At 45.5% G+C, this 25,983-nt stretch overlaps 1 protein-coding gene across 1 annotated transcript in view; it reads right to left on the bottom strand.

Moving 5' to 3' along the window:
• LOC115463359 (zinc finger protein 665-like) overlaps nt 1-25,697 on the bottom strand; it is a 49,991-nt gene extending 24,294 nt beyond the window's left edge. Inside the window, exons 1-2 of the mRNA XM_030193824.1 lie at nt 25,617-25,697; nt 8,354-8,480 (exon numbers count right to left, since the gene is read on the bottom strand). Coding sequence (XP_030049684.1) covers nt 8,354-8,480; nt 25,617-25,697 — 208 coding nt within the window. The remainder of the gene's footprint in view (nt 1-8,353; nt 8,481-25,616) is intronic.
• Nucleotides 25,698-25,983: the final 286 nt, after the last annotated feature.

The raw sequence follows: 25,983 nt of genomic DNA, 5'->3' as shown, positions 1-25,983 counted from the left end.
ATTAATCCATGCTTTTGAATATGCTCTTTAAGTTTGTTCTTTATAATAATCTCTACCATTTTGCCCGGCACAAACGTCAGGCTCACCGGTCTATAATTTCCCGGATCCCCTCTGGAACCTTTTTCAAATATCAGCGTTACATGGGCTACCCTCCAATCTTCCGGTACCACACTTGATTTTACAGATAAATTACATATTACTAATAATAGTTCCACCAGTCCGTTTTTCAATTCTATCAGTACTCTGGGATGAATACCATCCAGTCCAGGAGATTTGCTACTCTTCAATTTGTCAAATTGCCCTATTACATCCTCTAGGTTTATACAGATTTCATTCAGTTTCTCTGACTAGTCAGCATTGAATACCATTTCTGGCACCGGTATATTTCCCAAATCTTCCTCGGTGAACACCGAAGCAATGCTATCTGCTAAGGCTTTGTCTTCCCTGATTTCCCCTTTTACCCCTCAGTCATCTAGCGGACCAACCGATTCTTTTGCTTGCTTCTTGCTTTTAATATACCTAAAAAAATTCTTACGATGTGTTTTTGCCTCCAATGCAATCTTTTTTTCAAAATCCCTCTTTGCCTTCCTTATCAGCGCTTGTGGTTTTTCAAATCAGAATATTCAGAACAGAATAAATTGTTTAACTTATCTTTGGGAACAGTGCCTCTTTTAGAACCATATAAAACAAGCAACTCCGGGGATCAAAAGTTATCTGGTAACATCATCAGATCCTGAGCTGTCATCATCTCGTCATCACCAGCTCGTGAATTACACTGAATTCCTCTACTCAGCTCTTCATCACTTGAACACTTCAGACAGTGCCCTGCCAGTGGAGCCACCTTCAGATCTCCGTTTCAAGGGAAATGAGACTTGCTTCACTGTCAGGCTGTATAAAATCTCTGGTATTGCTACTGGATAAGAAGCAGGTGGTCCAATTTATAGCCTGTAGGCAATGTGTGTTTACTCTGAATCATTTCTGATAAGTGTTTAATGTTTAAAGAGTGTTTGTCTATTGTTTTCCTCTGAGCTTCATAGCATTCATACATTATTCTCACATTCTAATTATCTCTGTTTGCTTTTCGGTTGTTTTACTTGCTTGAAAATAAATCTGCTATTTTTATTATTTGGGACTTGCATCAGTTGTTTGTCAGTATAATTGGGAGCTAAGGGCTCAGATACGCGCAGTCAGGGGAATGTGACCTAGAAATCCTGATTCCAGAGAGCTACCATAATATAATTTGCACTTCCTTTCATACACTGTCCCACAGCAGGCAATGTATATCTGATTTGCTCCTACAAGCTGAGGGGTATGAGAGAGTGAGAGAGAGAGAGAGAGAGAGAGAGAGACTTGGTGAAGGCTGAGGAGTACAAGAGAGATAGAGGCTTGGTGAAGACGACTTAGTGTAAGGGATACAGGTTTGGTTGTTTTACTTTTTCTGCTTCACATAGTAACATGTAGTACATTAAGAGGGGCATTTTCAATATAATGTCTAAGTTGGGCTTTGGACGTTTTGAGCTAAATGTCCAAAATACGAACAGAAAACATGACCATTTTCAAAACTGCAAAATGTCCATCTTTTTTTTTTTAATACTGTTTGTAACAAGGTTTTGTGCTCTGTGTGTTTATCTTTTCAGGCCATTTTCAAAAAACAAACTGTACAAGTTACAAACGTAGAAAATCAAGCCAGCATTTTTAGCAGACTGGTCTTCCAAACATCCCAAGAGAGAAACAGGGCACCCTAGGGTGCACTGCTGTGGACTTCAAATAAATGCTTCCTTGTACACATCTCACCACTGCTCCCTTATCTTGTCTGCTCACTCTCCCCGTCTGCGTGGTCTGCTCACTTTTACTGCCCTGAAACGCCGTTCTCCCTCCAGCACCGGCGATTCCCATAGCCAGCCTTCTGCCAGCACGCATAGTCGGGGCCTCTTCTCAGGCGCGTCCCGCCTACTCTGCAACTTCCTGCGTCCCACCTTTGCGGAAAACAGGAAGTTGCAGAGTAGGCGGGATGCGCCTGAGAAGAGGCTCCGACGACGCGCGCTGGCAGAAGGCTGGCTATGGGAATCGCCGGTGCTGGAGGGAGAATGGCGCTTCAGGTCAGTAAAATGACCAGAACTGACCATGTGGGGGGGGGGGGCTGTCGCAGCAGGTGGAGAGGAAATGCTGCTGCGGCGGCGGCGGGTGGGCGGGCGGGGGGGGTGGTAGCGGGTGGAGAGGAAATGCGAGGCCTGTGCCCGCCCAGTCCACCTCCAGACCCATCTAAAAATTAAACTCTGGCTATGCTACTGGCTCACAGTTTCCACCACAAGTACAACAGGTAGGGGGGGAGGTATGGGTCTGGGTCCACCTGACTACAGTGCACTACTCCATGGACCTGTATTCTGCTCTAATGGACCTGGCTATAACATTTGAGGCTGGTGAGTACTATTTTTATTCACATTTTTGGGGGTGGGAGAGGGGGGTCAGTGACCACTGGGGGAGTAAGGGGGGTCATCCCTGATTCCCTCTAGTGGTCATCTGGTCATTTAGGGCACCTTTTGTGCCTTATTCCTCTGGAGGAAATCTTGCACCCATACCGACTTCATTCATTACAAATTCATGCTATCCTCCTTCCAGTCCTCCCTATTCCTTGCCAAACAGGACTATTACACCCAATTGACTAATTCTCTCGGCTCCAACCCTTGTCATCTCTTCGCCACCCTCAACTCCCTCCTCAAAGTGCCCTCCGCTCCCACTCTCTCCTCAATCACTGGCTGACTAGTTCTGCGACAAGGTGCAGAAGATCAACCTCGAATTCACTACCAAGCCACCTCCTCCTCTTCACCCTTTAACCCACTCCCTCAACCAACCAACCCAGGCCTCCTTCTCCTCTTTTCCTGATATCACCGAGGAGGAAACCGCCCACCTTCTTTCCTCCTCGAAATGCACCACCTGTTCCTCTGATCCCATCCCCACCAACTTACTAAACACCATCTCTCCTACTGTCACCCCCCCCCCCCCCATCTGTCATATCCTCAACCTCTCTCTCTCCACTGCAACTGTCCCTGACACCTTCAAGCATGCTGTAGTCACACCACTCCTCAAAAAACCATCACTAGACCCTACCTGTCCTTCTAACTACCTCCCCATCTCCCTCCTACCCTTCCTCTCCAAGATACTTGAAAGTTCACAGCCGCTGCCTTGATTTTCTCTCCTCTCATACCATCCTCAATCTGCTGCAATCCGGTTTTCGCCCTCTACACTCGACAGAAACGGCACTCACTAAAGTCTGTAATGACCTGTTCCTTACAAAATTCAAAGGTCACTACTCCATGCTCATCCTCCTCGACCTATCCGCCGCTTTTGACACTGTCAATCATAATCTACTCCTTGCCGCACTATCCTCATTTGGATTCCAGGGCTCTGTCCTCTCCTGGTTCTCCTCTTATCTTTCCCACCGTACCTTCACAGTACATTCTCATGGATCTTCCTCTACCCCCATCCCACTCTCTGTTGGTGTTCCTCAGGAATCTGTCCTTGGACCCCTTCTTTTCTCAATCTACACCTCTTCCTTGTGCTCGCTGATCTCATCTCATGGTTTCCAATATCATCTTTATGCTGACGACACCCAGCTTTATCTCTCCACACCTGACATCACTGCGGAAACCCAGGCCAAAGTATCGGCCTGCTTATCTGACATTGCTGCCTGGATGTCCAACCGCCACCTGAAACTGAACATGGCCAAGACCGAACTCATTGTCTTTCCGCCCAAACCCACTTCTCCTCTCCCTCCACTCTCTATTTCAGTCGATAACACCCTCATCGTCCCCGTCTCATCTGCCTGCAACCTCGGAGTCATCTTCGACTCCTCCCTCTCCTTCTCTGCGCATATCCAGCAGACAGCCAAGACCTGTCGCTTCTTTCTCTATAACATCAGCAAAATTTGCCCTTTCCTCTCTGAGCACACCACCCGAACTCTCATCCACTCTCTCATTAACTCTCGCCTTGACAACTGCAACCTACTCCTCACTGGCCTCCCACTTAACCATCTATCCCCCCTTCAATCCGTTCAGAACTCTGCTGCGCGTCTTATCTTCCGCCTAGACCGATATGCTCATATCACCCCTCTCCTCAAGTCACTTCACTGGCTTCCGATCAGGTACCGCATACAATTCAAGCTTCTCTTATTAACCTACAAATGCACTCGATCTGCAGCCCCTCCTTACCTCTCTACCCTCATCTCCCCTTACGCCCCTACCCGTAACCTCCGCTCACAGGACAAATCTCTCCTCTCAGTACCCTTCTCCACCACCGCCAACTCCAGGCTTCTGCCTCGCCTCACCCTATGCTTGGAATAAACTCCCTGAGCCCATACGCCAAGCCCCCTCCCTGCTCATCTTCAAATCCTTGCTCAAAGCCCACCTCTTCAATGTCGCTTTTGGCACCTAACCATTATTCATCTATTCAGGAAATCTAGACTGCCCCAATTTGATTGACTGCACTTTTTTGTCCTTTAGATTGTAAGCTCCTTCAAGCAGGGACTGTCCTCTGTGTTAAATTGTACAGCGCTGCGTAACCCTGGTAGCGCTTTATAAATGTTAAGTAGTAGTAGTAGTTATTCGTTCTGAAAACAGGTCTAGACCAAAATGTTGAAGTTTTTGGCCCAGATGTTTTTGTTTGTTCTATTGTGGCTGTAAAAGTGTTAGTCCAAGTGTTAGGCATGCCCTAATCCCATCTTCGAAACACTCCCAACATGCCCTCTTGTGATTTGGGTGCACCGCAGACAAAATGCATAGATAGACGTCTGCAAAACAGGCTTTGAAAATACCAATTTGGACGTTTTTGAGAAGAAATCTTTCTAAATGGTGCTTTATGACACTTTTTGGACGTTCTTATGAGCCCCTAAGTATAATAATGTGTAATTCAAATTTACTCCTGTGCGTTTTGGGCCTCCAAACGTTACAAAATATAAAATGTGGCTCCTGATAGAAAAAGGTTGGGCAAGCTTCCCACAGACAGTGCTACCAAAACCAAAAGACTTGAACGAAGTTTAAGCTCTTTCCAGCCCCACAGTCATTCTGTTCATTTATCACATTTTGTCGTTAATTTTAAATCAAGTGCACATCATTAGTGCCTGTGTCATGAGCTGATGAAAACAGCGTCACACTTTTGACTAGATTTAAAGGCTGTTTCAGGCTGATCTGTTGCTGCCATGTCGTAATTATTTGTACTCTCCTTAGATTAAATTTAGATTGTGAGCCCTCTAGGGACAAAGTACCTGTATATAATATATGTAAACCACTTTAGTTGTAACACAGAAAAGCAGCATATCAAAGCCACAACCCTTTACCCTCACCCTGGCTTTCAGCCCTGCTCTGAGATCTGGAAGAAGATCTGTCTCTGATTCAAAGAGAAGAAAACTGGTAATACACATAGAATGGTGTCAAGATTGTAACTGCATTCCATGCCTACACTCACCTCGCCTCCAGGTGCCCAGGCCCTATGGCTGCTGTTGGACTGTCTTCTTCCTGTTTTCCAAACATGTTCCAGAGTTCATTCCAGTCCTATTCTGATCTTCCAGCATTCCAGACTTGCTTTGGGGTTCCTACAGCCAAGCCTCACTGTGGTGCTCTTGTAATCAAGCCTCGCCTTGGTGTTTCTGCTGCCAAGCCTCGCTCTGTTGTGTAGCCTAGTGGTTAGTGCAGAGGACTTTGATCCTGGGGAACTGAGTTTGATTCCCACTGCAGCTCCTTGTGACTCTGGGCAAGTCACTTAACCCTCCATTGCCCCTGGTACAAAATAAGTACCTGAATATATGTAAACCGCTTTGAATGTAGTTGCAAAAACCTCAGAAAGGCAGTATATCAAGTCCCATTTCCCTTCCCTTCCCTTCTAGCCAAGCTGTGCTCAGTTGTTTCTGCTGTCAAGCCTCACTCTTACCTGTGACCTCATCTGTAATTGCCTTTATTAAGCACCTGGGAACTTTCAGGCTTGCTTTGCAACAGAGGTCTTCAGATGAATTTTCATCTGTGTGTGCTTGCTGCAGTTCCTGCCCTGCTAGTTCTTGCCCTGTTTGCCTTCAGCTTCAGTTCCCTTCCTGCTTGTGCATGCCCTATTTGTCTTCAGCTTCAGTTCCCTTCCTGCTTGAGCCTGCCCTGTTTGTCTTCAGTTTCGGTTCCCATCCTGCTTGTGTCTGCCCTGTTTGCTTTCAGCTTTCACTCCAGACTAGCCTGTTCCAGTATCCTGAATCCTGTTCCAGCCAAGCCAAGTCCGTTCCGGCATCCGGTTCAAGCCAAGCCAAGTCCGTTCCTGCATCCGCTTCCAGCCAAGCCAAGTCCGTTCCTGCATCTGCTTCCAGCCAAGCCAAGTCTGTTCTAGCATCTGGTTCCAGCTAAGCAAGCCAAGTCCGTTCCTGCATCCGCTTCCAGCCGAGCCAAGGCAAGCCAAGTCCATTTCAGCATCTGCTTCCAGCCAAGCCAAGTCCGTTCCTGCATCCACTTCCAGCCGAGCCGAGTCCATTCCTTCATCCGCTTCCAGCCAAGCCAAGTCCATTCCAGCATCCGCTTCCAGCCAAGCCAAGTCTGTTCCTGCATCCGCTTCCAGCCAAGCCAAGTCCGTTCCAGCATCTGGTTCCAGCCAAGCCAAGTCCGTTCCTGCTTCCGGCTCCAGCCAAGCCAAGTCCATTCCAGAATTCTGTCTAGCCAAGTCTGTTTGAGAGTCCTGAATCTTGTACCAACCTGTCTGTGTTTGCCTCGCTTCCTGTTTGGGTGGTTCACCTGCTGCTGCTGACCCCGGCAGCGGCCCAATGGCTCACTACTCCTGATCATTCCTCACAGTTGTGACAAACGGTCTAAAGGCTATAACACTGCCGTCTCCAGACAGTAGGGTTGAGAGAGTCTCTGGATTAAAGGAGGTACAGGAATGGGGAAGGCTAGGGGAGGAAGAAAGGGCAAGGGATACTATGGACCATGGGGAAGAGACAAAATGGCCAACATCATATGCTCCGGCAGAAGAATGCTATTGATAAAAGGCTGTAAGGGGGACTCTGGTGGGGGGAAGGGAAGGAAGGAGTGGACTAGATGGGGAAATACTGTTAAAAAGGTTGATGTTCACATTGTTTGTTCATTCAAGTTTGTTCTTGTATCATCATTCACAGCTTGGACACTGTTAAGAGAATGAAGACAATTGTTGTTTATTAATTGTTGCTAACATCAATAAAAAACGTTGAAATCTAAAGGAGGTACAGGAAAATGTCTCAAATTACTTTTATTAAAATCAGTCACTATCAAGTTCATTTTCAAAAGAGAAAAATGTCTAAAAAGTGACATAAGTCTGCATTTGGATGTTTTTTATCACAAAAACGTCCAAATCAGTATTTACGAAAACCTATTGTTAGATGTTTTTCTCTGAAGTCCGTCAGACGTCCAAATCTCAAGGGGGCGCTTCAGGGGCGTGTCAGGGTGGGACTTAGGCGTTCCTATGACTTAAACATTTTTCAGCCATAACGGAACAAAACAAAAACGTCCAGGACTAAAACTTAGACGTTTTGAGCTAGACCTGTTTTTATTACGAATAAGGCACAAAAAGGTGCCCTAAATGACCAGATGACCACTGGAGGAAATCAGGAATGACCTCCCCTTATTCCCCCAGTGGTCACTAACCCCCTCCCACTCCCCAAAAATGTGATGAAAAACATTACTTGCCAGCCTCTGTGCCACCCTCCGATGTTATACTCAGGTCCATCAGAATAGCATGCAGGTCCCTGGAGTAGTCTAGTAGTGGGTGCAGTGCACTGCACACAGATAAACCCAGCCTCCTACCTCTCCCTACCTCTTACAATTGTGGAGGATATTGCGAGCCTTCCAAAACTCACCAGAAACCCACTGTACCCACATATAGGTGCCCCCTTTACCCGTAAGGGCTATGGTAGTGGTGTACAGTTGGGCGTAGTGGGTTTTGGGGGCTCAGCAGACAAAGTAAGGGAGCAATGGTCAGATGTGTACCTGGGAGCATTTTATGAAGTCCACTTCAGTGCCCCCTAGGGTGCCCTATTGCTGTCCTGGGATGTCAGGGGGACCAGTCTACTAAAAATGCTGGATTCTCCTACATCCCAATGGCTTGATTTTGGACGTTTTAAACTTGGACGTTTTTTTTTTTCCCAAATGGACCAAAAAAAAAAACCTGTCCAAATCACAAAACGTCCAAAATACAAAACGTCCATAGTATTTTCAAAAGAAAAAAGATAGACGTTTTTTGTTGTTGAAAATGACTTTCTTTCCTGTTCAGAATTTGGACGTCAAACTCAGATTGAGATGTCATATCGAAAATGCCCCTCTGTGTCTGCTAATAATACTGATAAAGAAATCCTTACCTAGTGAAATCAGAGTCTCATAATTCTCCTTCATCACCTCCCTGTAAAGCTCCTTCTGGCCTTCATTCAAATACTCCCACTGCTCCTGGGAGAAATAGACAGTGATATCCTCAAATGTCACTGGCACCTGAAACACAAACCAGAAACAAGCTCAGTGACGTGGAGGCGCTCAGGATACATTAGAGTCCAGATGACTTTATTCTCTGAACATTATAACGTAGAAAAGAAGACTCCAGGACCCCTCTTCCCCACAAAATGCCAGATTTGTTTCCCCATGTTTGGCCCTAGACTGAATTTCCTCTGTGAACTCTAAGGTTTACAAGTTTAACTATGACCTTAGGTGTACACACTTATAACAGTTCTACAGATGGCATAAGTGCTCGTGCCTGGCGGAGGAAGTGACGTCATGCCCCGAATGGCCGGCTGACTTTAGATATCTGGCATCATCAGCTCTATAATCTAGTCCATTTGGTGGATTTTATGCACCATTGAGGTTTTACCTTAAAGCAGAGATTGTTTGGACAGTGAGCCTGCTTTCCCGATTCCAGCATGCAAGAATAAAGTTGACTTGCAGGAGTTTTCATTCAAGGTGAATTTGGCAACCATGCGGCTGGAGAATCCAAAGATGACAGATGGTGGGGCGAGGGAGGAACCCGTGGAGTATGCTGGGGGAAAGGAGACTGAGAACATAATGCAAAAATGGTTTTCTGTGTTAAAAACAGAAATATCGGCCATCTGCATGGACTTACAAAATGTCCTAGGAGAAATGCATAAAGACTTGGATGATTTAGGCTGGTGAGTGAATACAGTAGAGATGAAGCTCGATGAGCAATTACAAATTACACCCTGAGCCAGCAACAGTTAACAGATCACGATAAAAGTCCAGAGGATTTATGGACAAATGAGGAAGATATTGAAAATTGCTCCAGGTGGAACAACATTCAGCTCAAGGGTGTGCCGGAGACTGAACAGTTCTCTAATGCATGACAAGTGATTCAACAGCTTGGTTACTATTTGATGCAACAGAAGGACCCTGAGTTGAGTGAACGGGACATTAAAATAGATAAAGCATATCACACTTTGGGGACACCAAAGGAGAATTGTCTGAGAGATATTGTCTGCAACAATAGGGGAGGAGTGGCCTAGTGGTTAGGGTGGTGGACTTTGGTCCTGGGGAATTGAGGAACTGAGTTTGATTCCCGGCACAGATAGCTCCTTGTGACTCTGGGCAAGTCACTTAACCCTCCATTGCCTGCCGCATTGAGCCTGCCATGAGTGGGAAAGCGCGGGGTACAAATGTAACAAAAAAAAAATATCAAGGAGAAAGTTATGGCAGCCACACATGCCTTGCCAGCTGTGGAATGGGAAGGTATCTCGTTTGCCAACTTGTCCACCATTACTTTAAAAGACTTTCAACTTATTACTCGCAAACTAAGAACTGAAAATATTAGATATATAAGTGGTTGTTTCCATTTGGCCCGCAGGGAACATCAATGCGACTCACCACATTTCAAGAGGCAGTGGAAGCACTACATAAAGCTGGAATCCGGGATCTCATGGAACAGACAAATAGACCTCCATTGCCATAGAGATCATCAACCATATGGCAGCATGTGGGCAAACATGAGAGACGGCTGTCCAGGTTATCAGGAGGACATGGGCCTATGGATCAGCAGGCTAATATGTGTACAATTTTGAGCTGTGGATATTTTTCCAGTTCATAGTAACATAGTAACACAGTAAATGATGGCAGATAAAGACCTGTATGGTCCATCCAGTTTGCCCAACAAGATAAACTCATATTACATGGTGTGTGATACTTTATATGTATACCCGAGTTTGATTTGTCCTAGCCTTACTCAGGGCACAGACCGTAGAAGTCTGCCCAGTACTGTTCTTGTACTAAGTTCTGAAGCTAACATCGAAGCCCCTTAAAATTTACACTCCAGCTCATCCCTATCTATTCAGTCATGATCAGGGCATAGACCATAGAAGTCTGCCCAGCTCCCGTTGTGTTTCCCAATTACCGGCGTCGCCACCCAATCTCCGCTAAGATTCCATGGAACCAGTTCAGGTGGCTTTTCTGAGCTATTTTGAAGAAGTGTTTGCAACATGTTCCTATTTCCACTTTTGGTGTATTTTGGGACTAGATACAGTTTCAGTTATGGACCATATGACATTTGATGGAGTTGTGACAGTCACGCCTCTCTAGTGTGGACCCAGAGCAGAGCAAAAGGGGCTGTAAGGGAAGGGGGAAGAAGGGTGGGCAACGCTGAAGGTTATTATTTCAAGGACGGGCCAAGCCTATCCACCTTATAATTGAAAGAGAAAAACGCCTAGATTTCGACCCAAATCGGGAGATAGACGTTTATCTCACAAAAACGAATAAATCGGTATAATGGAAAGCTGATTTTGGACGTTTTCAACTGCACTCCATCGCGGAAGCGTACAAAGTTGACGGGGGCGTGTCGGAGGTGTGGCGAAGGTGGAACTGGGGCGTGGTTATCGGCCGAGGAGAGATGGGCGCCTTTCGCCGATAATGGAAAAAAAGTATGCGTTTGTAGCTAGAATTTAGGGCACTTTTCCTGGACCCTGTTTTTTTCACGAATAAGGCCCCAAAAAGTGCCCTAAATGACCAGATTACCCCCAGAGGGAATCGGGGATGACCTCCCCTGACTCCCCCAGTGGTCACTAACCCCCTCCCACCACAAAAAATGATGTTTCACAACTTTTTATTTTCACTCTCAAATGTCATACCCACCTCCCTGGCAGCAGTATGCAGGTCCCTGGAGCAGTTGTTAGGGGGTGCAGTGGACTTCAGGCAGGTGGACCCAGGCCCATCCCCCCCCTACCTGTTACAATTGTGCTGCTTAATGCTTAGTCGTCCAACCCTCCCAAACCCACTGTACCCACATGTAGGTGCCCCCCTTCACCCCTTAGAGCTATAGTAATGGTGTAGACTTGTGGGCAGTGGGTTTTGAGGGGGATTTGGGGGGCTCAACACACAAGGGAAGGGTGCTATGCACCTGGAAGCTCTTTTACCTTTTTTTTTGTTTTTGTAAAAGTGCCCCCTAGGGTGCCCGGTTGGTGTCCTGGCATGTGAGGGGGACCAGTGCACTACGAATCCTGGCCCCTCCCACGAACAAATGCCTTGGATTTGTTCGTTTTTGAGCTGGGCGCTTTCATTTTCCATTATCACTGAAAAACAAAAACGCCCAGCTCACAAATTGTCGAATAAAACATGGACGTCTATTTTTTTCGAAAATACGGTTCGGTCCGCCCCTTCACGGACCCGTTCTCGGAGATAAACGCCCATGGAGATAGACGTTTTCGTTCAATTATGCCCCTCCACGTCTGTAACTGACATAGGCTGTATTTGGTAGGTCATTGGGGGGGGGGGGTCTGAATTATGGTGGGTGGGTCCATTGTTTGGTATTTTGAAGGTAATTACCGATGTGTTTTTCTGTCTGTACATATTATAATTTTGAATTTTAAGTGACTAAATACTCTTAGAAAATGCCAACAATCGTTTAAAGAATTACTTTGCTTGCAAAGTGGAATTGCTTGTATTCAGGAGACTCATCTACAGGTAAAATATGAAAAGCTACTATCTCATTAACAATATGATCAAATTTACTGTGCCTCTAACAAAGTGGAGAGAAAAAAGTGTAGCTATTTTAATATCAAAAAATACTAATTTTCTATATTAAAAAAGTATTTAAGGACCCTGAAGGTAGCAGGTGGGGGGAAGAGGGGGTGGTGGTTGGGAGGCGAGGATAGGGAAGGGCAGACTTACACGGTCTGTACCAGAGCCGGTGATGGGAGGCGGGACTGGTGATTGGGAGGCGGGAAATACTGCTGGGCAGACTTATATGGTCTGTGCCCTGAAAAGGACAGGTACAAATTCAAGGTAAGGTATACACATATGAGTTTGTCTTGGGCAGACTGGATGGACCATGCAGGTCTTTTTCTGCTGTCATCTACTATGTTACTATGATTTGTGGTGGTGATCAGGGGGAAGGTTAAAAGCTCCGATGTCCTGAACCACCTCATACGCATGTGTGGGCGTTGTTTGTCGGCCCCATGGGCTTGATGTGGTACTGGAGACTGATGACCCTGTGTAGCTGGTAAGCAATAATAAACAATTAGTTTGTAAGATAGCATAATTGTATAGTAGACATGTAGTTGATGACGTGGTTGATATTTTGCTGTTTTATATAGAATATCTGACCCCTAAAGACGCTAAAAATAGCGAAACATGTGCTTGTCGGGTCACTTCTAGTATAACAAGGGTAACAACAATGGAACGTTTATGAAGAATTGAAAGTACAGGCATGGTGATGTTGCTGATGTCAAAGATCATTGAAGGAGTTTTTGCATGTGACACAATTTAGAAGCTGGTGTGGACGCGAGGAAGTTGTTAAGTGGAATTATGGACCTTGCGTAACTCAGACTATCTGGTTTGGAGTGAAACATAATAACGGATGTGGGAGCGAAGGTTGTGGATCAAAGTGTTCAACTAGTAGACACGGAAGGAACTTTCAGTGTCTCATGAGGCGCGCACCTTGAAGATTTGCGGATTAAAACTGTTAACTAGATAACAATGCAAGCCTGTTCAATGTATTAAGTGTTTAGTAACTGGACTGGAAAAAGTCATCAACAACACAGTCTGTTTTTGTAATTAAGAAAATACTATAGATTTTAATTTGGGGAATATAAGGGGTAGGATGAAGGTGATATGGTTGAGAATTTGGGTGAATGTTTTATAATAAGATAACAGCATTTGAACAATTATATTTATAAGAGTATGGTTAAGTATTAATAAAGATTTATGATGAAGAATTAGCAGTTGTGATTAGAAGGTATGTCTATACTTATGGCTATGATTTCTGAACACGTGGCATCATTAAATGACAGACTTTTAAATGCCCAGTTGGGTATATATGCTAATCTCAACTTTGTTAAATGTTTCAGACACATCCATTAACTCGCTCCAGTGATATACTGAATTCTATTATTCTGTCTCACTGTATTTTCAAATGTAAACCACACTGAACCCAAGTTTGCTTGGGATAATGTGAGATATACATGTCAAAACAAAACAAAAAATCCTTTATCCTCCACCTATTAAGACACTGCCTATCCAGTGGATGGTGATGGCCAGTGTGTTTTTTCTAGCGAAAAAGGTGCCAGTACTTAAATGCCAGGCCATCCTTCAGGGGTGGGGTGATCACTGAGGGACCCATCCCACAATAGCCAGGCCCCCTGCAACCAGACACAGAATCTATGACAAGGCAGAATTTGTAAGTAGAGCCTCAGCTCTTTCATTAAACTGCTAGTAAAAGAGGCCCGTTTCTGGAGCAAATGGAACGGGCGCTAGCAAGGTTTTCCTCCCCAACACCCCCCCTTCTTCTTCCCTCCCTACCTACCTACCGACCCCTTTGTCGTTCTGACGCCATTGCTTCGCACCTCCTGAACGCACCGTACGCCATTGCTCCGCCCTCGGTGTGCGACGCCATTGCTCTACCCTCAACGTCATCACGTTTGACGCGAGGGCGGGGCCCCGAGGCTTGGCGATTTTGGTGGCTTCACCACCACGAACCCTTCAAACCCGTCTTGAAGGAAGTGACGGAAGTGATGTCAGTGTCTTCAGAACGTTGAAGGTGAGTTTTATTATATAAGATGAGGACCATGGGTCCCCTCAAAAAAAGCCCTGGTGATGGCACAAGAAAAGCAAGTTTGGTCCTTAGCTGGTGTTCTGCCCTGGTTTTACAGCCTGCTTCACTGACACAGACTACTCAGTAATTACTGTGGATTCTTTTGGATTCGTATTAGGTAAATGAGACTTTTATTAAAGGTTCTAAGGTCTAACATACACAATGATATACATATACACACACACACACACACACATATATATATATATATATATATATATACACATATACATATACACACACACACATATATACAATGATTAAGCCATATATACAATGATTAGCTATATAACTGAAAAGAAACAACATAAAGAGATTAAAGTTATGGCCTTTGCAGATGACTTATTGTTAACTCTCACTAACCCCCAAGTCTCTATCCCTCATTTAACCCGATTGATCTCCAAGTATGGTGCACTTTCGGGGTTCAAACTGAATTTTAGTAAGACTGTGGCCCTTCCCTCCTCTCCAACAATACAAAACTCGTGGCATGAGAATCTCCCGTTTACTTGGGCGGACGGCTGGATCAAATATCTGGGTGTCATTATTCCCGACAATCTGCCCACTTTATATGCTTGCAACATTCTTCCCTTGGTGATCTCCCTTCAGAAAACCCTTAGCCTGTGGCGAGCCTACCCGGTCTCATTACTGGGGCACATAAGTACATAAGTAGTGCCATACTGGGAAAGACCAAAGGTCCATCTAGCCCAGCATCCTGTCACCGACAGTGGCCAATCCAGGTCAAGGGCACCTGGCACGCTCCCCAAACGTAAAAACATTCCAGACAAGTTATACCTAAAAATGCGGAATTTTTCCAAGTCCATTTAATAGCGGTCTATGGACTTGTCCTTTAGGAATCTATCTAACCCCTTTTTAAACTCCGTCAAGCTAACCGCCCGTACCACGTTCTCCGGCAACGAATTCCAGAGTCTAATTACACGTTGGGTGAAGAAAAATTTTCTCCGATTCGTTTTAAATTTACCACACTGTAGCTTCAACTCATGCCCTCTAGTCCTAGTATTTTTGGATAGCGTGAACAGTCGCTTCACATCCACCGATCCATTCCACTCATTATTTTATACACTTCTATCATATCTCCCCTCAGCCGTCTCTTCTCCAAGCTGAAAAGCCCTAGCCTTCTCAGCCTCTCTTCATAGGAAAGTCATCCCATCCCCACTATCATTTTCGTCGCCCTTCGCTGTACCTTTTCCAATTCTACTATATCTTTTTTGAGATACGGAGACCAGTACTGAACACAATACTCCAGGTGCGGTCGCACCATGGAGCGATACAACGGCATTATAACATCCGCACACCTGGACTCCATACCCTTCCTAATAACACCCAACATTCTATTCGCTTTCCTAGCCGCAGCAGCACACTGAGCAGAAGGTTTCAGCGTATCATCGACGACGACACCCAGATCCCTTTCTTGATCCGTAACTCCTAACGCGGAACCTTGCAAGACGTAGCTATAATTCGGGTTCCTCTTACCCACATGCATCACTTTGCACTTGTCAACATTGAACTTCATCTGCCACTTGCACGCCCATTCTCCCAGTCTCGCAAGGTCCTCCTGTAATCGTTCACATTCCTCCTGCGACTTGACGACCCTGAATAATTTTGTGTCATCGGCGAATTTAATTACCTCACTAGTTATTCCCATCTCTAGGTCATTTATAAATACATTAAAAAGCAACGGACCCAGCACAGACCCCTGCGGGACCCCACTAACTACCCTCCTCCACTGAGAATACTGGCCACGCAATCCTACTCTCTGCTTCCTATCTTTCAACCAGTTCTTAATCCATAATAATACCCTACCTCCGATTCCATGACTCTGCAATTTCTTCAGGAGTCTTTCGTGCGGCACTTTGTCAAACGCCTTCTGAAAATCCAGATATACAATATCAACCGGCTCCCCATTGTCCACATGTTTGCTTACCCCCTCAAAAAAATGCATTAGATTGGCGAGGCAAGACTTCCCTTCACTAAATCCGTGCTGACTTTGTCTCATCAGTCCATGTTTTTGTATATGCTCTGCAATTTTATTCTTAATAATAGCCTCCACCATCTTGCCCGGCACCGACGTCAGACTCACCGGTCTATAATTTCCCGGATCTCCTCTGGAACCCTTCTTAAAAATCGGAGTAACATTGGCTACCCTCCAGTCTTCCGGTACTACACTCGATTTTAGGGACAGATTGCATATTTCTAACAGTAGCTCCGCAAGTTCATTTTTTAGTTCTATTAATACTCTGGGATGAATACCATCAGGTCCCGGTGATTTACTACTCTTCAGCTTGCTGAACTGACCCATTACATCCTCCAAGGTTACAGAGAATTTGTTTAGTTTCTCCGACTCCCCCGCTTCAAATATTCTTTCCGGCACCGGTGTCCCCCCCCAAATCCTCCTCGGTGAAGACCGAAGCAAAGAATTCATTTAATTTCTCCGCTACGGCTTTGTCCTCCTTGATCGCCCCTTTAACACCATTTTCGTCCAGCGGCCCAACCGACTCTTTGGCCGGTTTCCTGCTTTTAATGTATCTAAAAAATTTTTTACTATGTATTTTTGCTTCCAACGCTAATTTCTTCTCAAAGTCCTTTTTTGCCCTCCTTATCTCCGCTTTGCATTTGGCTTGGCATTCCTTATGATCTATCCTGTTACTTTCAGTTGGTTCTCTTCTCCACTTTCTGAAGGATTGTTTTTTGGCTCTAATGATTTCCTTTATCTTACTGTTTAGCCACGCCGGCTGACGTTTAGTCTTTTTTCCCTTTTTTCTAATACGTGGAATATATTTGTCCTGAACCTCCAGGATGGTGTTTTTAAACAGCATCCACGCCTGATGCAAGTTTTTTACTCTGCGAGCTGCTCCTTTCAGTCTTTTTTTCACCATTTTTCTCATTTTGTCGTAATCACCTTTTCTATAGTTAAACGCTAGCGTACTTGATTTCCTAGTTTCACTTCCTTCAATGCCAATATCAAAACCGATCATATTATGATCACTGTTATCAAGCGGCCCTCGTATCGTTACCCCCTGCACTAGATCATGAGCACCACTAAGGACTAAGTCTAGTATTTTTCCTTCTCTTGTCGGCTCCTGAACTAGCTGTTCCATGAAGCTGTCCTTGATTTCATCAAGAAATCCTATGTCCCTTGCGTGTACAGATGTTACATTAACCCAGTCTATATGCGGGTAATTGAAATCCCCCATTATTATTGTGTTGCCCAGTTTGTTTGCGTCCCTGATTTCCTTTAACATTTCCGCATCCGTCTGTTCGTCCTGGCCAGGCGGACGGTAGTACACTCCTATCATTATCCTTTTCCCCTTTGCACATGGAATTTCAATCCACAGTGATTCCAAGGAGTGTTTGTTTCCTGCAGAATTTTCAATCTATTTGATTCAAGGCTCTCGTTAATATACAATGCTACCCCTCCACCAATCCGATTCACCCTATCACTACGATATAATTTGTACCCCGGTATGACAGTGTCCCACTGGTTATCCTCCTTCCACCAGGTCTCAGAGATGCCTATTATATCTAATTTTTCATTTAGTGCAATATATTCCAACTCCCCCATCTTATTTCTTAGGCTCCTGGCATTCGCATATAGACATTTCAAACTATGTTTGTTGTTCCTAAGTACATCATGCTTAGTACTTGACAGTATTAATTGGCAATCTTTTGTCTGATTTTGGAGGAGTAGACTAGTGGTTAGTGCAGTGGACTTTAATCCTGGGGAACTGAGTTCAATTCCCACTGCAGCTCCTTGTGACTCTGGGCAAGTCACTTAACCTCCATTGCCCCTGGTACAAAATAAGTACCTGCATATATGTAAACCACTTTGAACATAGTTGCAAAAACCTCAGAAAGGCAGTATATCAAGTCCCATTTCCCTTTCCCCCTTTCCCTTATGACATCACAATATCAGAAGTGAGCCAAGTATCGGGCAATCAAGCCATTGGCCATTGTGACATCACTGATGAGGTTGGCTCTTATTGGTGGAATGAGTGGAGGAGTAGCCTAGTGGTTAGTGCAGCAGACTTTGATCCTGGGGAACTGGGTTCGATTCCCACTGCAGCTCCTTGTGACTCTGGGCAAGTCCCTTAACCCTCCACTGCCCCTGGTACAAAATAAGTACCTGAATATATGTAAACCGCTTTGAATGTAGTTGCAAAAACCTCAGAAAGGCGGTATATCAAGTCCCATTTCCCTTTCCCTCTTTCAATATGATCTGGGCTCCAAAGTGGTTATACGTTTTTCAGATGTTGCCCTTTGTTCTTGAGGGTTAGGGATAAAAAAGCACTGAATAAAATGTTGCAGGTATATCTGTGGCTGGGGAAGAGGGCCCGACTACCCATTTCAACTTTGCAGAAGCCCAAATCACAAGGGGGACTAGGTCTGCTAAACTTGAGACACTTAACAGTAGCTTGCACAATGAGACATATCAATGACTGGTACAGGAATGTAAATGACTTTTCTTTATCTGGACTGGAGCCTAACCTTTTTTGCAGATCCCATTTCAGCTGGCAGATACACACAATACCGAAGCGCTCCCCAACACAGCTACGTTTTAACCTGTTTATCCACGCAGCACGAGCAGTTTGGAGATGAATGTGCAGACGTCACCACTTCTCGGCAGCAGTGACCCCCCCCTTTTGGCAATCAGACACAACCCAGACTTTCCTGCAGAAACTGATTCAGCGGTATTTGCTCGTTGGAAGACTCTGGGGATTCAATACCTGTCCCAGTTGCTCACGGAGGATGGTAAATTGTAACCCTTTGAGGTGCTGTGCACTCATTATCAACTGCCCCCCACAGACTCTTTTGTCCATTTTCAACTACAGCATTATATGAATAGTCTGCCTTGAAAAGACTTATGCGAAGATGTTCAGGAGACACTGAGTGAAGCACTCACACTGAACTCTCAGAACTTGGTGCCTTTAGCCTTTCATCATAAGTACCTGCAGGAGTCTTCATCAGAGTTGGATTATGCACGGCTGGCTAAGAATTGGAACTTAGACTTGCTGACACAGTTGTCCAGCCAGCACATCCAAACCTGTCTGCACCAGATATATCGAACCACCTGTAATGGGCAACTGTGGGAACTACAGTACAAATTTCTTTTGAGGCTTTACATCTCGCCACGTCGGGCACACAAGGCAGGATTTGCGAGCTCTTAAGAGTGCCCGAGGTGCCTGGGCACCCCGGCCTCACTGGGTCATATGTTCTGGATGTGTCCCAGAATACAGGGCTTTTGGGCAAAGGTGTTGCATGAGTCAGAGGCAAAGTGGGGATGCACCCTCCATAAGGGCCCCCAGATTATGTTTGAAGACTATAAATGACCTACACCCTCGCCTACGGGCCTCTTAGACTTCTTCCGGAGACTGGTGCTGATGGCAAAAAAGACTATTCTGCAACAGTGGAGGGAGCCCGCGACCCCTACTTTCTTGTCTTGGTGGACGCAAATGACTTCTTTGCTGGCTATTTAGGCTCAAATTTTTTCAGATGCCTCCTCGTCCTCAGGTAGACATTTTCGCCACTGTTGGGAGCGCTTTGGTTCTACTTTGCAGCCTGCCGCTAGAAATTGGATATTCCATTGAAGGACAGTCCGGCTTCCATGCAGCACAGGGGTGGGGGGAGGGAAGGAAGGGGTAGGTTTATGTTTCAACATTTTTATTGATGACATGTCAAATTCAAACACTTCCAACAGTAGGAAAATGCTAACATTCAAATCTCAGATGACAAACCATATCCAAGCAGAATTAAGTTTTAAAGGCAGCCATCAAACCTTTTACAGTTCCCCCACCATCCTCCCCCCCATTCCTTGAATTGAGCAAACTACTGAGGCCTAGCCTATCTGAATATTATTACATGACCTGACACACAGCATTATAAGATTTACCATATAGCGGCCATGCCAGCAAACTTGTTATACACTCTTCCCCCCCCCCCACTGCCCCCTCTCCTCATCATAATCATATAACTCTGCCAAACTAAAATAGCAGAAAGAACTCTTATAAATCAATGGACAATACCTAGATCAACCAACATAGCCTTATTACTACTACAAATCCAACACTTATCTCTACCAGTTACCCCAAAACCCTCTGCTCCCACCCACCCCATAACTGCCACGTGAATCGGCAATTTAATATATAGCTTCTCCCTTTATTTCATTTGTATCCCACATTTTCCCACCTATTTGCAGGCTCAATGTGGCTTACAGGGACTTGTTATAGCATAGCCATTCCAGGTTATCAGATACAATTGGTATTGCAAAAAGATTAAGGATGAGAAAAGAGATCTGAGCAGATAGTTATAGAAAGATGATTTTCAGAGATGGGGTGGATTGGCGATGTGGTGTAGTTAAGCTATGGGTTTTCTTTGTAGGCTTTGTTGAAGAGGTACGTTTTCAGAGATTTATGAAAGTTCGTTATTTCGAGTATTCCAGAGTGGTTCCCATCTGTCTCTGAACCTAGCTCCAGGAACACTATCCCATCGTTTGACTTCACATCTATCCACCCTCATTTGTTGTATCATTTGAGTTCTCCACAATTGTAGAGAGGGGCCTGATGGGGAGAGCCAGGCCCTCAAGATTGTATTGATTCCAAAGAATATGGCCACCCCCACTAAACCCCTAATTCCTGCAGGAGGATACGAGGTGAACGTAAAGCTCTGAAAAAGGAGCAGCGGGTCCCACACCACTGAACAGTTCCACATAGATTGCACCAACTTCAAGAGTCCCTTCCAGAAATGGCTCACCGATGGGCAAGACCAAACATGTGCCCCAAGGAAGTCATTCCATTGCCACACTTCAAACATGCCCCAGTCCCTCCAATATTAGCCAGCAGTGCCCGTCTCGGCGATATATATAATCGCATTATAAATCGGTATAACTTTTCTTGTTAATATACAGTGGGGGAAATAAGTATTTGATCCCTTGCTGATTTTGTAAGTTTGCCCACTGACAAAGACATGAGCAGCCCATAATTGAAGGGTAGGTTATTGGTAACAGTGAGAGATAGCACATCACAAATTAAATCCGTAAAATCACATTGTGGAAAGTATATGAATTTATTTGCATTCTGCAGAGGGAAATAAGTATTTGATCCCCCACCAACCAGTAAGAGATCTGGCCCCTACAGACCAGGTAGATGCTCCAAATCAACTCGTTACCTGCATGACAGACAGCTGTCGGCAATGGTCACCTGTATGAAAGACACCTGTCCACAGACTCAGTGAATCAGTCAGACTCTAACCTCTACAAAATGGCCAAGAGCAAGGAGCTGTCTAAGGATGTCAGGGACAAGATCATACACCTGCACAAGGCTGGAATGGGCTACAAAACCATCAGTAAGACGCTGGGCGAGAAGGAGACAACTGTTGGTGCCATAGTAAGAAAATGGAAGAAGTACAAAATGACTGTCAATTGACAAAGATCTGGGGCTCCACGCAAAATCTCACCTCGTGGGGTATCCTTGATCATGAGGAAGGTTAGAAATCAGCCTACAACTACAAGGGGGGAACTTGTCAATGATCTCAAGGCAGCTGGGACCACTGTCACCACGAAAACCATTGGTAACACATTACGACATAACGGATTGCAATCCTGCAGTGCCCGCAAGGTCCCCCTGCTCCGGAAGGCACATGTGACGGCCCGTCTGAAGTTTGCCAGTGAACACCTGGATGATGCCGAGAGTGATTGGGAGAAGGTGCTGTGGTCAGATGAGACAAAAATTGAGCTCTTTGGCATGAACTCAACTCGCCGTGTTTGGAGGAAGAGAAATGCTGCCTATGACCCAAAGAACACCGTCCCCACTGTCAAGCATGGAGGTGGAAATGTTATGTTTTGGGGGTGTTTCTCTGCTAAGGGCACAGGACTACTTCACCGCATCAATGGGAGAATGGATGGGGCCATGTACCGTACAATTCTGAGTGACAACCTCCTTCCCTCCGCCAGGGCCTTAAAAATGGGTCGTGGCTGGGTCTTCCAGCACGACAATGACCCAAAACATACAGCCAAGGCAACAAAGGAGTGGCTCAGGAAGAAGCACATTAGGGTCATGGAGTGGCCTAGCCAGTCACCAGACCTTAATCCCATTGAAAACTTATGGAGGGAGCTGAAGCTGCGAGTTGCCAAGCGACAGCCCAGAACTCTTAATGATTTAGAGATGATCTGCAAAGAGGAGTGGACCAAAATTCCTCCTGACATGTGTGCAAACCTCATCATCAACTACAGAAGACGTCTGACCGCTGTGCTTGCCAACAAGGGTTTTGCCACCAAGTATTAGGTCTTGTTTGCCAGAGGGATTAAATACTTATTTCCCTCTGCAGAATGCAAATAAATTCATATACTTTCCACAATGTGATTTTCCGGATTTAATTTGTGATGTGCTATCTCTCACTGTTACCAATAACCTACCCTTCAATTATGGGCTGCTCATGTCTTTGTCAGTGGGCAAACTTACAAAATCAGCAAGGGATCAAATACTTATTTCCCCCACTGTATGGAAAGTCTCAGCGTATATATCTTCTTAATATATGTACAGCACAACTCGGGGGTGATCATGCAACCTAGGTCTTGTGCCCAGCTCAAGGCCAATCGCTCATAATTCAGCTCTGCTATCGTGTCCTTCAATTGCTGATGATGGAACCTCAGCAGTACCGATTGCTGCAAGCCCAAAGAATAACCCTCCGTTAAGATATCTATTACAGCCTCTGTTAAGTCCATCCACAGCAGTGTCGAGATATAATGCTGCAGTTGGAAATAAGCAAAATATTGCCCTGGAGGAATCCCATATTGCCTTTGCAGATCACTAAAAAGTCTTCTTCATTAACCACCTGTGCAATATACACAATGCCCTTTTTTGCCCAGGACCCAAAGATGCTTCTCCCCCATCCTGGTGTGAAAGCCAGATTTTGGCAAATGGAAAGCAATGGTGTGGTCTCGGCTGATAAATGATGCCTTCTACACATCCAGCTCCAGGTGGCTCTCAAAGATGCCAAAAGGGGGTGACGTCGAAAGGTGCCCTGTGGGAGCTGCCCTCCGGTATGCAATAACTGACTAAAATGGACTCCTGCAAATAAGGACGTCTCCGATCCTGTTAAAGAAAATTCCAAAGTCCCTCTAAACCAGTCGTTAATATGACGCATCAAACACGCTATTGTGAGATTTCTTAAACTTAATAGACCCATCCCCCCACTTTCTCTCGGAGTTGTCAATATCGCCAAGGGAAGTCTAGGTCTCTTACCTCTCCAGAGAAACGCCTGCATTAGCCTATCCATTTTCCTCTCATCTTTCTTTAGCAAATACAATGGCAATTGTTGAAACACATACTACTACTACTACTATTTAACATTTCTAAAGCGCTACCAGGGTTGCGCAGCGCTGTACAATTAACAAAGAAGGACACTTACAATCTAAAGGACAAAAAGTGCAGTCAATCAAGATTGAGGCAATCTAGATTTCCTGGATAGAGGTACAATGGTTAGGTGCCAAAAGCGACATTGAAGAGGTGGGCTTTGAGCAAGGATTTGAAGATGGGTAGGGAGGGGGCTTGGCGTATGGGCTCAGGGAGTTTATTCCAAGCATAGGGTGAGGCGAGGCAGAAAGGGCGGAGTCTGGAGTTGGCGGTGGTGGAGAAGGGTACTGAGAGGAGGGATTTGTCCTGTCCTGTGAGCGGAGGTTACAGGTAGGAGCGTAAGGGGAGATGAGGGTAGAGAGGTAGTGAGGGGCTGCAGATTGAGTGCATTTGTAGGTTAGTAGGAGAAGCTTGAACTGTATGCGGTACCTGATCGGAAGCCAGTGAAGTGACTTGAGGAGAGGGGTGATATAGCCACTTTGGTACCAAAATCATGTTGAACAGTGCGATCCGGACCCACAATAAGGGCAAATCCCGCCACAACATAAGCTTCTGCCTAGTCATCTCTAACAGAGGTCCCACGTTAATTGTATACAATGAAGCTAAATCTCTAGGAATCTGTACTCCCAGATATTTCAAGGTACCTTCTGCCCATCTGAGAGGAAACTGCCCTCTCCATTGCTGTTCCAACTCTTCATCTAAAGACTTTTGCAGATTCAAGGAAAACCCGGATATCATTCCATAATCCATTATTACCTCTAGGGCCCTCCCCAGTGAGTCCTGCGGATCTGACAGTAAAAGCATTATATCATCTGCATAGGCCAGCGCCACCCTTGTTTCTGTCCCCACCGTGACTCCTTTGACTTCCGGGGTATTATTCAACAGCCGAATCAGTGGCTCCAACGAGATGTCAAAAAGAAAAGGAGATAAGGGGCATCCCTGCCTGGTTCCCCTCTGTATCACCAAGCTATCTGACCTACCCCCTTTGACCAGCAACTGAGCTTCCATCCCTGAATAAAGCGCCCGTATGGCCCCCACAACCCGTTCTCGCAGACCCACCCAGTCCAATACCCTAAAGAGATAGCTCCAAATCACCTGATCAAACGCTTTAGCAGCATCCAAGCTTACCAGCATTGCTGGATCCCCCTGATTACTGCTTTGGGCCGTCGAGAGTAAAATCCTCCGTACATGCCAAACTGAGTGTCGTTTGGGGATAAAACCCACCTGCGAGGTACTGATCATACCTGCCATACATGGTGATAGTCTGTTACTCAGTATCTTAGCCAAGATTTTAATGTCTACATTAATTAGGGAGATAGGTCGATATGACTCGGGTTCATCTACTGGTTTTCCAGGTTTAAGTAAAAGAGATATCAAAGCGGTATTCTCATGCGTCGGAAACCTACCCTCTTAAATGACCGATTTATAACATTCGAACAGATCCCCTCCTAAGGAGAGTTGCATGGTCTTATAAAATTCGCCCGAGAATCCGTCAATGCCGGGTGCCGAATGGGCCTTCAGCCCTTTAATGGCTTGCTTTAGCTCTCTAAATTGTAGTGGTGACCCCAACTTCTCTATGGCTGGCTCCATCAGCCTAGGCATACCTGCTCATGCTAAGAAATCCTCGATGTCTGCCCTTCTCGGAGCCCTCCTAGCACTATACAGCACTTGGAAGTGATCATAGAGGATATGCTTTATGGCCTCTGGTTTATTTGTGAGCTTCCCTTGTTTATCCCGTAACACTGTAATTACATGGTAACCATCCCGTGTTCATACTAGTCTGGCCAAGAGACCCCCCGCACAGTTACCAAAATGGTAAAACCGGTATTTCTGAAACATAATCTGGCATTGGGTCTGCTCATGCAATAATGTATTTACCGAGACCTGTAGAGATGCATACACCTCCCTATTAGCCTTGGAGGGTGAGTGCAGGTATACTCGCCTAGCCCTACTCAGACTTTGTTGCAAGTTCACAATGCTAGCCGCAACCTTTTTTTGCCTTGCAGCTACATACCAGATTATCTGCTCACGCAGTACCTCCTTCGCGGTGCACCAAAAAAGTTGAGGGTCTGAACGATGCTGAGCATTATGACCCACATATGTCTCCCATTTGCCCCGCAAGAACTCCAGAAAATCTAAATCCTTAGCCAAGTAGCTGGGAAACCTCCATCTCTGTGTTACCTGAAACCCACTCACAGCTTCCAATGTTACCCATACTGGAGCATGGTCTGACACCACCACCTGCTCCAGCTGTGCACCCATGACCCATGGAAACAAGGACGCCGATAGCAGTATGTAATCTAAGCGTGCCCATGACTCATGTGCACGAGATCTGTGTGTAAAATCTTTTTCACCTACAGTATATGCAATAGCCTCCAGGCATCGACCAGCTCCAGGGAGGCCGCTAACGCACTTAATACCCCCTTATCAGGCCTGCCCTGGTACCCGCCTCTCCTGGCCCCCGTGCAGTCCACCTCCGGATCCATGAGATTGTTCATATCTCCCACCATAATATTTTCTTTCTGATACGGAAGCAATAACTTCAGTA

The sequence above is a fragment of the Microcaecilia unicolor genome, chromosome 1 (genome assembly GCF_901765095.1).
Source record: "Microcaecilia unicolor chromosome 1, aMicUni1.1, whole genome shotgun sequence".
NCBI classification, from domain to species: domain Eukaryota; kingdom Metazoa; phylum Chordata; class Amphibia; order Gymnophiona; family Siphonopidae; genus Microcaecilia; species Microcaecilia unicolor.
Note: the sequence above shows the minus strand (reverse complement) of the source record. Positions and strands in the feature narration are given on the sequence as shown.